At 47.5% G+C, this 12,956-nt stretch overlaps 1 protein-coding gene across 1 annotated transcript; it reads left to right on the top strand.

The window, feature by feature from the left end:
• Window positions 1–41: 41 nt before the first annotated feature.
• On the top strand, window positions 42–12,011 carry pign (phosphatidylinositol glycan anchor biosynthesis, class N). Its single transcript, XM_084702708.1, has 29 exons — window positions 42–608; window positions 930–1,181; window positions 1,422–1,543; window positions 1,654–1,752; window positions 1,838–1,944; window positions 2,088–2,212; window positions 2,479–2,609; window positions 2,699–2,818; window positions 3,514–3,554; window positions 3,716–3,775; window positions 4,183–4,275; window positions 4,425–4,480; window positions 4,936–5,014; window positions 5,318–5,500; window positions 5,776–5,915; window positions 6,209–6,308; window positions 6,527–6,619; window positions 6,696–6,787; window positions 6,991–7,096; window positions 7,183–7,291; window positions 7,380–7,482; window positions 7,631–7,733; window positions 8,705–8,791; window positions 9,191–9,246; window positions 9,588–9,663; window positions 9,886–9,959; window positions 10,820–10,862; window positions 11,107–11,159; window positions 11,704–12,011. Exons 2-29 carry the CDS (start codon window positions 955–957, stop codon window positions 11,825–11,827), a joined length of 2,802 nt encoding a protein of 933 aa, XP_084558834.1. The 5' UTR covers window positions 42–608; window positions 930–954; the 3' UTR covers window positions 11,828–12,011.
• The last annotated feature ends 945 nt before the right edge of the window (window positions 12,012–12,956 follow it).

Raw genomic sequence — 12,956 nt, 5'->3', positions numbered from 1 at the left:
GATTTGATTGGATAAGACGGAATCTGGGACTAAAACAGGGCAGGGCCGATTTTGACAGCTAACACTAGTCTTACTACTGGAGAAAGCACAACTCAACGGCAAAGAGATTAAAGTAATTTTATGAATTCTCCCAGTTATGACGATATACCATATTTTGCTTGAAAAGATCAATGGATAGTAAACTTATAATAAACCAATATATAACTTGCAGATGCATGTTGATCCTCAAATAAATTAGGTGTCTCTACATTAAACTACAATACCCACAATTCATTGAGCGTAAAGTTCAGACGTCGTACTAACAACAAGGAAGTGGAACTGAAGAGACTGATTTCTTCAATTGTCTTAAGCTGCTTAAAGACAGACTGATTTTGTAAAAGCACATTGCGTGGGCGTCGTAGATTAGTACTGTTAGTGTCCTTATTTCACACAGTTGTGTAAGTGCGTCTTTTTATAGTTGATTTGGAAAAATCTGTGGAGTTGCTTAGTTAAATAACTTCAGCATGTGTGCAGAATGACCTGAAACTGGTCTCATTCATTCTCTATAACAAAGAACTGGACCGCCAGCTGCTTGTATGGTTGTATCTAAATCACGGAGACGGAGAGAGGTAAGTTTATAACAATTTCTATGTATGTCTCTCTTCAGCATCTATGTGGCTTTGCACTGTCTGTTTAATGATTCTCTGAAGGGCCAAACAATATGATCTACTTGTCCATATTCACATGTATATGCACGCTCCTGCTACATAGCCTTCTAAAATGAGAACAACTAAGAAAATAGGATGTCGGACGATATGCCTCTTACAACGAGAAGTGTGCAGTAGCCTCCAATACCTACAGTTCCTTGTCACCATCCACTGTTAAGAACTGCTGGTACATGATCATCTGCCATGACGATCCCTCCTTTCCTTCCTCTCTCCCACCCCCAGCACTGGCACAGCATTCTTTGCCACCATGAGGGTGATCACCTTTTTCCTGGTGGGGCTCCTGGTCCATGTAGTCTTCTTCATCTCCATCTTTGACATTTACTTCACATCCCCCCTGGTCCACGGAATGACCCCCCAGTCCGTGCCCCTGCCCCCCCCGGCCTCACGCCTGGTGCTGGTGGTGGCAGATGGCCTCAGGGCTGACAGCCTCTACTTACCCCTCGACAACGGCTCATCCAGGGCACCTTACTTAAGGTCAGCTTGTGTGTGTGTGTGTGTGTGTGTGTGTGTGTGTATGTGGAAGGAACTGTGTGTGTATGTGGAGAAACGGTGTGTGTATGTGTGTCAAGGGGAGTTTTTGTGTGTGGAGGGGTGTGTGTGTGTTTGTGTGTGTGTGTGTGTGTGAATGGGTGTTTGTTAGCAGTTAGTGTTTTGTCACTGCTGACTTGAGTTTTGTGCGATTGCTGACTGTGACTCTGTGTATGGCGAGTTCAGGAGCGTGGTGGAGCGGAGTGGCAGTTGGGGTGTGTCACACACACATGTGCCCACAGAGTCTCGGCCTGGACATGTGGCTATGATCGCTGGATTCTACGAAGATGTTAGCGCTGTGGCTAAAGGTCAGTGTGTGTGTGTGTGTGAGAGTGTACACATGTATGGGTGAGGTTAATCTTGTATGTGTAAATGTTATTGTCCATACGTCAATTAATGTGTGTGTTTTCATGTTCAGGCTGGAAGGAGAACCCAGTAGAGTTTGACTCTGTGTTCAACGAGAGCAGACACACCTGGAGCTGGGGCAGTCCTGACATCCTGCCCATGTTTGCTAAAGGTACACACACACACACACACACACACACATTACTGAGGCACAGGGCAGTGTGGTAACGCTCTGTGTAACGCTCTGCCCCCTGCAGGTGCCAGTGGGGAGCACGTGTACACACACATGTACCCTGCGGAGAATGAGGACTTTGCCTCCACGGATGCCTCTAGGTTAGACACCTGGGTGTTTGACCAAGTCAAGGTACATATCACATCACTGTCTCCAGAGCCTTCATACAACGACTGTTATGTGTCTATTGTTCAGTACCTATTGAGTGTGATGGTTTAGAGTGGAGTAATGAAGTGACATGAACTTACCAGGCGAACCATCTCTCTGGTCTCCAGGCCTTCTTCCAGTCTGCCAGGATAAACAGCACCCTGAAGACCATGCTCCAGGAAGACCAGAACGTCTTCTTCCTGCATCTGCTGGGCATCGACACCAACGGGCACGCGCACAGACCCCTGTCCAAGTGAGTAGGAAACCCTGTGGACACCAACAGGAATATTACAGCTCACGTGTCGATCACCACAGGAATATTACAGCTCACGTGTCGATCACCACAGGAATATTACAGCTCACGTGTCGATCACCACAGAAACCTTAGAGCTTACGTGTACATTCCGACAGCAATATTATTGCTCGCGTTATAGCTCATGTTTACTTGTTTGTAAAGCAACCCCCTTTCTCATAGGTTGTTTTGTTTGTTTATCTTTTTTTTTATTTGTTTGTCTCCAGGGAATATCTGGAGAACATAGCACTTGTGGATGCTGGCGTGGCAGAGCTGGTTAAACTGTTTGACGAGTTCTTCAATAACGACGGAAGAACGGCTTACGTGTTCACCTCTGATCATGGCATGACTAACTGGGGTGTGTTTGTGTGTACATGCACATCAGATATTTAAACCATCTGTCAAGCTATACGTTGGTGTATGAACTGTGTGTGTGGGCTACATCAGGCTCCCACGGTGCAGGACACCCCTCTGAGACCCTGACCCCACTGGTGGCATGGGGGGCGGGACTTAACTCTGCCCAGAGAGTAACTGACCCCCAGCAGTACACAGACGGATACCTGCAAGGTACGTTTCAGAGAGTAGCTACACAGATGGATGCTTGCGAGGTACAGGATCTTACAGAGAGTAGCTACACAGATGGATGCTTGCGAGGTACAGGATCTTACAGAGAGTAGCTACACAGATGGATGCTTGCGAGGTACAGGATCTTACAGAGAGTAGCTACACAGATGGATGCTTGCGAGGTACAGGATCTTACAGAGAGTAGCTACACAGATGGATGCTTGCGAGGTACAGGATCTTACAGAGAGTAGCTACACAGATGGATGCTTGCGAGGTACAGGATCTTACAGAGAGTAGCTACACAGATGGATGCTTGCGAGGTACAGGATCTTACAGAGAGTAGCTACACAGATGGATGCTTGCGAGGTACAGGATCTTACAGAGAGTAGCTACACAGATGGATGCTTGCGAGGTACACGATCTTACAGAGTGGCACTCTACCTGGAAAGTTTGCTGGGATCTGTCCCGCTCTTATACCGTGGGTTTAGTCATGATTATGTAGCATTTAGTTGGACTATACTATGTCATATTGTAGTTAATGTTATTGTTTCACTGTGCCTGATAAAATACAGACTGTTCCTTCAATCGAAATACTGTGCACTCTTGATCCGTGATTTTCTACAATTTGAATGTCGCTTTGGATAAGTGTTAAATAAATAAAATGTTAGTAACCTATCTTTTTCTTTCGTTTGGGTCAGAGTGGAAACTGGAGGGCCTTCGCAGGGTTGATGTCAATCAGGTGCGACGCTGCTCTATTTTCCCTTACTCTGGCGCTCTCTGATGATGTCACTGCCTCTCAGACTGGCACTTAGTGATGATATAACAGCCGTGCTGACATCTCTTGACCTCAGTATATCTGAGAATGACAAGTAAGCTCTGTGCGTGTGTGTGTGTGTACAGGCGGATATTGCTCCCCTGATGGCTTCGCTCATCGGAGTCCCCATCCCTCTCAACTCAGTGGTGAGGATGATTCTCAGAACACTATTCCTCCTACTAACACGTACTTAAACGTCAGCATGCTCTGTCAACGTTGTGTCTCGACACTGGTGATACGTCATGAGTTTGGTAGAAACCCCTTATGGTTACATTTTTCACATGTTTGCATTGACTTTACATGTAATCTCGCTGCGCAAATAATGTGCTTTGCGTTTGGTGTGAACACAGCACTAAGACTAGTTTCTCATATAGGATAATGACTTATTTATGATGGCTTTAGATTCAGACTGTCAGTAAACTGTGCAGAGGAGCAGGATAAAAGAATGACAAAGGACTTGTGGAACTACAACGGAACTAAACCTGACACTTGAAACTGGAAGCTTGTCGCTTCACCAGCGCTGGAGTTTGATGTGTGCTGTGCTTCCTCTCAGGGAGAATTGCCTCTCCTCTACCTTAACAACAGCGACCACTTTAAGGCAGAGAGCATGTACGCTAACTTCATCCAGATACTGGAGCAGTTCAAGGTGGAGTTCCCGTTCCATTCTCCATCTGCAACACAAATACGTTAAAGTGTTATTCCATCAGAGGGCCCTGGAAGGTCACCTATTCGTGTAGTAGCGTTCATCCATGCATGTCTTGTTATTGTATTACTTCCATATGCTCCTCTCTCTAGGTGAAGATGACTCAGAAAAAGAACACCACACTCCCCTTCCTATTTACTCCGTACCAGTGAGTACAACTAGACTGCAAGGCCAGGGTTTTACCTTACCTGTGTTTTAACCCTTGACTGCTATAGTTTCTTAACTGTGTTTTAACCCTTGACTGCTATAGTTTCTTACCTGTGTCTTAACCCTTGACTGCTATAGTTTCTTAACTGTGTTTTAACCCTTAACTTCTGTAGTTTCTTAACTGTGTTTTAACCCTTGACTGCTATAGTTTCTTAACTGTGTTTTAACCCGTAACTGCTATAGTTTCTTACCTGTGTTTTAACCCGTAACTGCTATAGTTTCTTAACTGTGTTTTAACCCTTAATTGGTGTAGTTTCTTAACTGTATTTTAACCCATGACTGCTGTAGTTTCTTAACTGTGTTTTAACCCGTAACTACTGTAGGTTCTTACCTGTGTTTTAACCCGTAACTACTGTAGGTTCTTACCTGTGTTTTAACCTGTGTTTCCTACGGCAGGTTGCTGACTGAATCCAGACAGTCCGAGCTGATTGGGAGGGCCCGGGTTCTGATCCAGCTGGAGAAGTTTGAGGAGGCAGTGAGTCGAGACGCTCCACTAACCTCCACAGCCCTGCCCCAGACAGCACCACACAACCATACACTAGATCTACATCCCAGATCTGCAGCCTTGGTCTCGCTTAGAAGATCTATGTCCTAGTAGATCATATACTGGTCGTCTGGGGGACAGTTCATGAGAACTCTCTGTTTTTGTTTCTTTTCTCCCTCTCTCTTGCTCTCTATCTCTCTCTCTCTCTCTCTCTCGCTCTCTCTCTCTCGCTCTCTATCTCTGTCTCTCTCTCTCTCTCTCGCTCTCTATCTCTGTCTCTCTCTCTCTATCCAGATCTCTCTGTGCAGGTCTCTAATCTCCAGTGCTTTGGAGGGGCTGGTGTACTATCACACCTATGACAGGTTCTTCCTGGGTTGCAGTGTGGTGCTGGGATTCGTAGGCTGGACCTCATATGTAGTTCTTCTGATTCTGAAGACCCACGCCAGTCTCAGGAGACCACCCACTCACCCAAACCAGGTCAGGAACCCAACCAACACACACACCTGCACTGTGTGTGTGTGTGTGTGTGTGTGTGTGTGTGTGTGTGTGCAGGGCTTGCCACTAACCTTTTTTACCAAAAAGTTTTTGGGAAAAAAAGTTTTGAAAGGTTTGAAAACTTATTTCCCCCCCAAAAAAATCTACTTAATGTTTTCCTGAAAAAAAAGTTCTTAAAGGTGTAAAATATTGATAAAAAAAAAAAAAGTTTGCAAGTATCACTGATTCATATATGTGTGTGTGTGTGTGTGTTGCAGGAGTCAGGCCGTGCCCTGGTCTGTGTGTGTGTGTGTGTCACCCTGCTCATAGGGGTCTTCCTCCTACTCCAGAGGAGCCCTCTCACCTACTACATCTACTGTCTCCTGCCTGTACCTGTGTGCTACTCTGTCCTCAGAGAGTGGGTCCACACACACACACACACCACACCACACACACACACACACACACCACACCACACACACCACACACACACCACACCACACACACACCACACACACACACCACACCACACACACCACACCACACACACACACACACACACACACACACACACACACACACACACCACACCACACACACACCACACACACACACACACCACACACACACCACACACACAAACATCCACACAAGCTATAATACTTTTTTGTATTCCTGTAATGAAAAGGTTTTTTTGTGATTTTTTTTCAGGTGTGGGACCTTAATGGACCTGCTCCGCTCTGCTCCTTCTCTTCCTCTGTGGAAATGCCTTGGTTATTTTGTGCTGGTCACATTTGGAATAGAGCTGTTGGTGGGTATCATGAATCAATATGAGCTGTGATTCCAGTTTAAGTCAAAGTAATAATAATGCTGATTCTCTTTAAGAAGTATCCACCATGAAGCTTTGAATGTCCTTGAATTGACTGTAGGATAGTGAAGGGATTGATATGAAAAAATGAAAAGTGAGTGGGATAAATGTGACCACAGACCCTTGGACTTGACGTTTGAGTGTGTCGCTGTCGCCCCCAGGTGGTGAGTTTCTTCCATCGCGCCATGCTGACCCTCGGGCTGCTGCTTTTCTCTCTCTGGCCCTTCCTGTCTGGACTCTACAGTCAGGCCAAGGTAAGCCAGCACAGAGAGATGGAGCAGGATTGATTAGTCATGTCTGGTTGGGTAACCCTTCCTGTGGCGGTTGCAGTTCCACAGCATCAGCTGGGTCCTGGGGTGTCTGACTCTGGCTGCTTTTCCCATGATGCCTGTGGTGGGGAGAGAGGCCAACATCCCTGTGGTGTGAGTACCTCCCTCCACATCTTCACACACACACACACACACACACATCCTCACACACACCGGCTCACACACACACACACACGTGTTGATTCTGATATGACACTGATCATGAATAATGACCCGTGTTCTCTAGTCTTACTGAATATAAACTGAAAGGTGTGTGTGTGTGTGACGTGTCGTCATGGTAACGAACGTTCCTCCAGTACCTGTGCGGGCGGCCTCACCCTCTTCACCTCCGCCTGCTACATGTGGTCGTCACGGCGACGCACTCCGCTGCCGCGGGGACAGGTCCAGCTCCTACTCTCCCAGGTGAGGAAGAGAGTGTGTGTGTGTGTGTGCCCATGTGTGGCTCTACTCACCAGTACTGTTGTGTGTGTGTGTGTGTGTGTGTGTAGATGGTCCATGTGGCAGTGTGTGCGTGCATTCCCATGCTCACACACTCCAGCCTGCAGCGGAAACAGGGACTCCCTCTCAGCAACCAGATCATCAGCTGGGCCACGTTAGGCAAGTGTGTGTGTGTGTGTGTGTGACTGCCTCCAGTGTGTGTGTGTGTGTGTGTGTGTGTGATCAGAACAGTCTCTGTCCTCTTCAGGCTCCTCGCTGCTGGTCCCTCTGCTCAGCTCCACCCGTCTGTTCCAGAGGCTTCTCAGCATCTTCCTCTCCCTCACCTCCACCTACCTCCTCCTCAGCACAGGGTAAGCTTGCTCTCTCTCTGTCTCTCTCTCTCTCTGTCTCTCTCTCTCTCTGTCTCTCTCTCTCTCTGTCTCTCTCTCTCTCTGTCTCTCTCTCTCTCTCACCTCCACCTACCACCTACCTCCTCCTCATCTCTCTGTGTGTCTGCAGGTATGAGGCTCTGTTCCCCCCAGTGCTGTCCTGGTTGATGTTCGTGTGGATCAACATGGAGCAGCAGGCCATGCATACTCAGGGAGTCACTGGGAGACAGGAAGTATGAGTCACACACACACACACAAAGTCAACTTTTTGCTAAAGTTCTTGCAAAAATTATTCTCTCTGATATAATTTTAATGACAATTTGTATTACTTTCAAATTTTGCTAATGCATTTTACTAGTTTTTGGTCAGAGTTTTGGACCATACATCGAGTACATATCAAATAATACTAGGTTAGGCAGTGTTCACACTAGACTTTTTTTTCAGAAAAAAGCGCTGCCTTCAGCGCCTTTTACATGCAACCCTATGGGGAAAGGAAAAAGTTCGATTTTCTAAACTTTTTTTGAAAATTGCTGGGTGACGTCAAGCGCCTTTCTGACCGCTGACCAATCAGGACGAGGAGAGTAGCTACCTTAGTTACCAGGATATAGCTCCTCAAACGCCAAAGCAAGTAATTGCATTTTATTCGCCATAGAAGCTAGCTGTCAATAAGTAACCAACAGAAAATAACGGATAATAATGTATCGCTAGAATGTATGATTCCCGTTCAGGTTACAGAATTCTCTTCAGAAAAGGCGCTTGACGTCACACACGGCGCTGAAGCAGGGGCGATTTGAGGATCAGACCTTTAGGGGGGCTCAGCCCCCAATGAGAATGTGACCTGAATACAGTGCCTTGCAGAAGTGCCACTGCGCTGAAGGCAGTGCTTCTTTCTGAAAAAAGAAATCAAGTGTGAAGACGGCCTTAGAGGATGATTACGTTTTTAACACACATGTCATGTCACACTTCTGCCATGTCCCTTTGAGAGTCATTTCGATACGCAGCCTCTCGGCTGCAAGAAAGCTATAGTGACTCACAGCAACTGTGTCTCCTGTCTACTACTAGATATCAATGCTGTCTATACTACTAGATATCTATGCCGTCTATACTACTAGGTATATATGCTGTCTATACTGCTAGTTATCTATAATGTGTTATTTGCTACTTGTCGTTCACTAAAGAGCAGATGTTTGTGTTTGTTCTGCAGCTGTCCAGTATTGACTTCTTTGACAGCATGGACATCACCAAGATCAGACAGCTGAAGTTAGACGACATCCGAAGGTCCTACTTCTTTGTATCCTTTATTCTGGTTCCTCATCAGTCAAGAACCCTAACTACCTCAGGGGGGCGGTAGGGAGCGCACAAGCACACACAGCCACCAAGACAAGTATTTTTTGGCTTTTTATCAAGGAGGAAGTAGGGATTTTGGAGGGTTTTCTGGGTCAGAAGTAGTTCTGGGTAACTGTAAATGAGGTGACTGCTACCACTGTGGGTCTGTTTGCCAGGACAGAAGCTCAAGGTCAACTTTCAAGTTCATTTTCATGTGCACATTAACAGAGTTATTGGCAGTGAAATACTTTTCAGACTTCCCCTACGGTACAGATTAAAAGTTATTAGGGTGAATTGGGCGGGGCGGGGCGGGGGGGGGCTGGCTGTATCAGGAGGTGATTGATCCTTGACTAAGGCTCTGCAGGTGTTTTTCATCATCACTGCATTCTTCGGGACAGGAAACATTGCTTCTATTAACAGGTAGGAGGCCTGTTCATAGAAGTGCAGGAGGGCTGACACGTTAAAGGGGGAAAGATGTCTCAGCTTCACAGTTGTTTGTTTTGAATTTAAACCATTTTCAACAAGGATACAGCTAGGCTCTGTAACAGTTTACTAGACGTGTGTGTGTGTGTGAAAGAGGCACATTTTTGGCCCTGTCCAGTAACAGCTCACGATTCTGGGGTACAAAACAGCAGACCAATGTTCGTTTCCCTATTTTTGCTTCCTTCTCTTTCTCTTTCTCTGTCTGTCTCTGTCTCTGTCTCTCTCTATGTCTCTCTCTCTCTCTCTCTCTCTCTCTCTCTATGTCTCTCTCTCTCTAGTTTTGATCCAGCCTCTGTGTACTGCTTTGTCACAGTCTTCAACCCTTTCATCATGGGAGGACTGATGATGTGGAAGGTACTTTGTCATCACACATACAAACACACAGCTTCCTGTAAAAAAAAAATCATTTGATCCTAGCAAACAGTCGCACAAGAATTGGCTACCAGTTCTTTTTGTGGGTCTTGTGGGAACGACAGCATGCACATTGCGGACACACAGACACACAAACACACATCCAGTGTAGGTCCTGTGGTCTGAGGAGAGGTCAGAAGACAGGCTTCTCTCTTGTCCTTCAAGGTCATCATCCCCTTCATAGTGGTGATGTGCAGCTTTGAGAGCATCCAGGTAGCCACCCAGCTGTCATCCAGAAGGTAACCCTGACCACACCCTCCACCTGTCACCCTGAACACACCCTCCACCTGTCACCCTGAACACACCCTCCACCTCCCTGTCACCCTGAACACACCCTCCACCTGTCACCCTGAACACACCCTCCACCTCCCTGTCACCCTGAACACACCCTCCACCTCCCTGTCACCCTGAACACACCCTCCACCTGTCACCCTGACCACACCCTCCACCTGTCACCCTGAACACACCCTCCACCTCCCTGTCACCCTGAACACACCCTCCACCTGTCACCCTGAACACACCCTCCACCTGTCACCCTGAACACACCCTCCACCTGTCACCCTGAACACACCCTCCACCTGTCACCCTGAACACACCCTCCACCTGTCACCCTGACCACACCCTCCACCTGTCACCCTGAACACACACCCTCCACCTGTCACCCTGAACACACCCTCCACCTGTCACCCTGAACACACCCTCCACCTCCCTGTCACCCTGAACACACCCTCCACCTGTCACCCTGAACACACCCTCCACCTGTCACCCTGACCACACCCTCCACCTGTCACCCTGAACACACCCTCCACCTGTCACCCTGAACACACCCTCCACCTGTCACCCTGAACACACCCTCCACCTGTCACCCTAAACACACAGCCTCCACCCTCTATCCCCCACCCCTCCTCCTACTCTCTCCGCCCTCCTCCAACACCAGTCAATCCTCCATGTATTCTAGAAGTACTCTGTGGAGAATCTCTACTAGAGCTAGGTGTTCTTCAGGCCTGCTAACCTGCCACAAGTCTGACCCATTCGAGTACTACAACACCTCAACCAGATGGTCTCATTGTGGTTTCTTGTTTCTCACCCTGGTCTGCAGCCTCATCCTCATCGTGCTCGTCATCTCAGACCTGATGGCCCTGGTGAGATCATGATCTGGGGGAGAGGAGGGAGGGAGGGAGGGAGGGAAAAGGGAGAGGAGGGAGGGAGGGGAGAGGAGGGGAGTTGGATGAGAAGGAGGGGGGGGTGGAAGGGAGGGAAGTTGGGAGGAAGAGGGAAGGAGGGTGGAAGAGAGAGGGAGGAGTTTGAGAGGGAGGGTTGTAGTGTTGTTTACATTTGGACAGGGAACCATCCCTCCTCTTCATCCCTCTCTCCTGTCGCCCGCAGCATTTCTTCTTCCTGGTTCAGGACTACGGAAGCTGGTTGGACATCGGCACCAGGTACGTGCCACTGCAAGGCTGCGTTTGTTTTCCAACCCTTCACAAGCCTGTGGATCAGCATGTCCTCTTTGTCCCCCGCCACACCACCTCCTCCAGCCCCTCACACACCACCTCCTCCAGCCCTCACACACCACCTCCTCCAGCCCCTCACACACCACCTCTTCCAGCCCTCACACACCACCTCTTCCAGCCCTCACACACCACCTCCTCCAGCCCTCACACACCACCTCCTCCAGCCCTCACACACCACCTCCTCCAGCCCTCACACACCACCTCTTCCAGCCCTCACACCACCCAGCACCCCTTCACATTAGCTCTACCACCCCACAACCTCACCACCCAACAGCTCCACCACCCCTCACCTCCACCACCCCTCACCTGCACCACCCCTCACCTCCACCACCCCGCACCACTTAACCAACCTCACCCCTCACCTACACCACCCCTCACCTCACCCACCCCTCACCTCCACATGCCCCCGCCCCAGCAGTGCAGGAGCAGGTCTCTGGTCCTGGTATTAACCCTTGTGCTCCTTCTTCCACAGCATCAGCCACTACGTTATCGTGATGTCCATGACCATCTTCCTGATGCTGCTCAGTGTGGTGACACGAGTCCTCACCTCCAGGAGAGTCTCTCTGTGGAGGAGACGCAAGATGCACTTCCCCTGAGTCACTGTGGTGTGTGTGTGTGTGTGCGCCCGCAGTTGTGAGAGGGGGGGGGGGTGCGAGTGTGTGCACGCATTTGGATGGATGTGGGTTGAAGCATTCATATCTCAAGCCATGTTTTATTTGAAATAATATTTATTTATTACGATAAATACTCAACTATAGTATAACTGTATAGTAATGTAAACACTATGGATTCATGTTTTTTGGTGCGCAGATGTTAGCCACAACACTAGATGGCTGAACCTATTAAAATGAGCACTGATCATAATGTTGCTGTATTTCTATGGTACATTAAAGCTGTCTAATTAGGTATTCAGTTTATATGAAGAGCTGAAGATACTATTTGACTGTATCATATAGTCAGTTGTATTTCCATAGTAATGGTTTGCCAAATATAAGGGACCCGATGATTCCAGCTTGGTGCTGTGTTTTGGAAGGGGGTTATCTGAGTCAATTTATGAAGTGGTAAAACTATATTTTTAGATACTTTCGAGACCAAAATAAAACTGGGTGGTGTATTATTAGGGTTCCTCCGGTAGGAGGGAACATATTGTTTTTGTTAGTATTCTTATTATTTTTCTTCTCCTTGCGCCCCATCTTCTCCTCCTCTGCCTTCATCTTTGACTATTATACAACCATCTTCCTTGTCTTTCTGAATGCAAAGTCTTTTATAATGTATTTGAAGTCAATTTATTTAGCCATTTCACACTCAATGGCAAGTATTGTGATTGAGTCTGTCCTGGCTCATTGTGGAGCACTAGTCATTTTGATGATTGAGTTTACTGAAGGACCTTTCTCCTCCTGCCACAGTTACAGGTAAAGTGCAGAATGTCCTAAAGCAATGCATAACATGCGCTTCCTCAGTGTCAGCTTTGCTCTAACTAGCTTCCTCTTGGCTAGCATCGTGGCTACTGCTGCTCGTCTCTGCAGCCTGAGCTTCTTTCGGAGTTGACTGAAAATAAATTTTTATTACTTTTATTTGGGGATCGAATACCCTTGCTAGCTCTCTCCTTTTTTTCCTCTTTTCTTTTCGCATATCCCAATTTCTGAACAGGTCCTGGCATAGCAACGAAATGAAGCCTCTGACATTAGTAGTTTAACCTTAGATCAATAAATGACATTGTTAAAC

The sequence above is a fragment of the Hypomesus nipponensis genome, chromosome 8, assembly GCF_054491055.1.
Source record: "Hypomesus nipponensis isolate SF chromosome 8, ASM5449105v1, whole genome shotgun sequence".
Taxonomy (NCBI): domain Eukaryota; kingdom Metazoa; phylum Chordata; class Actinopteri; order Osmeriformes; family Osmeridae; genus Hypomesus; species Hypomesus nipponensis.
Note: the sequence above shows the minus strand (reverse complement) of the source record. Positions and strands in the feature narration are given on the sequence as shown.

Bases quoted from the DNA above. Each gene is read 5' to 3' on its own strand.
- pign (XM_084702708.1), top strand. From the start codon at position 955: ATGAGGGTGATCACCTTTTTCCTGGTGGGGCTCCTGGTCCATGTAGTC. The intron at 2,213-2,478 runs GTGAGTAGGAAA...GTTTGTCTCCAG, and splicing joins GCGCACAGACCCCTGTCCAA to GGAATATCTGGAGAACATAG. The intron at 2,819-3,513 runs GTACGTTTCAGA...CGTTTGGGTCAG, and splicing joins CACAGACGGATACCTGCAAG to AGTGGAAACTGGAGGGCCTT.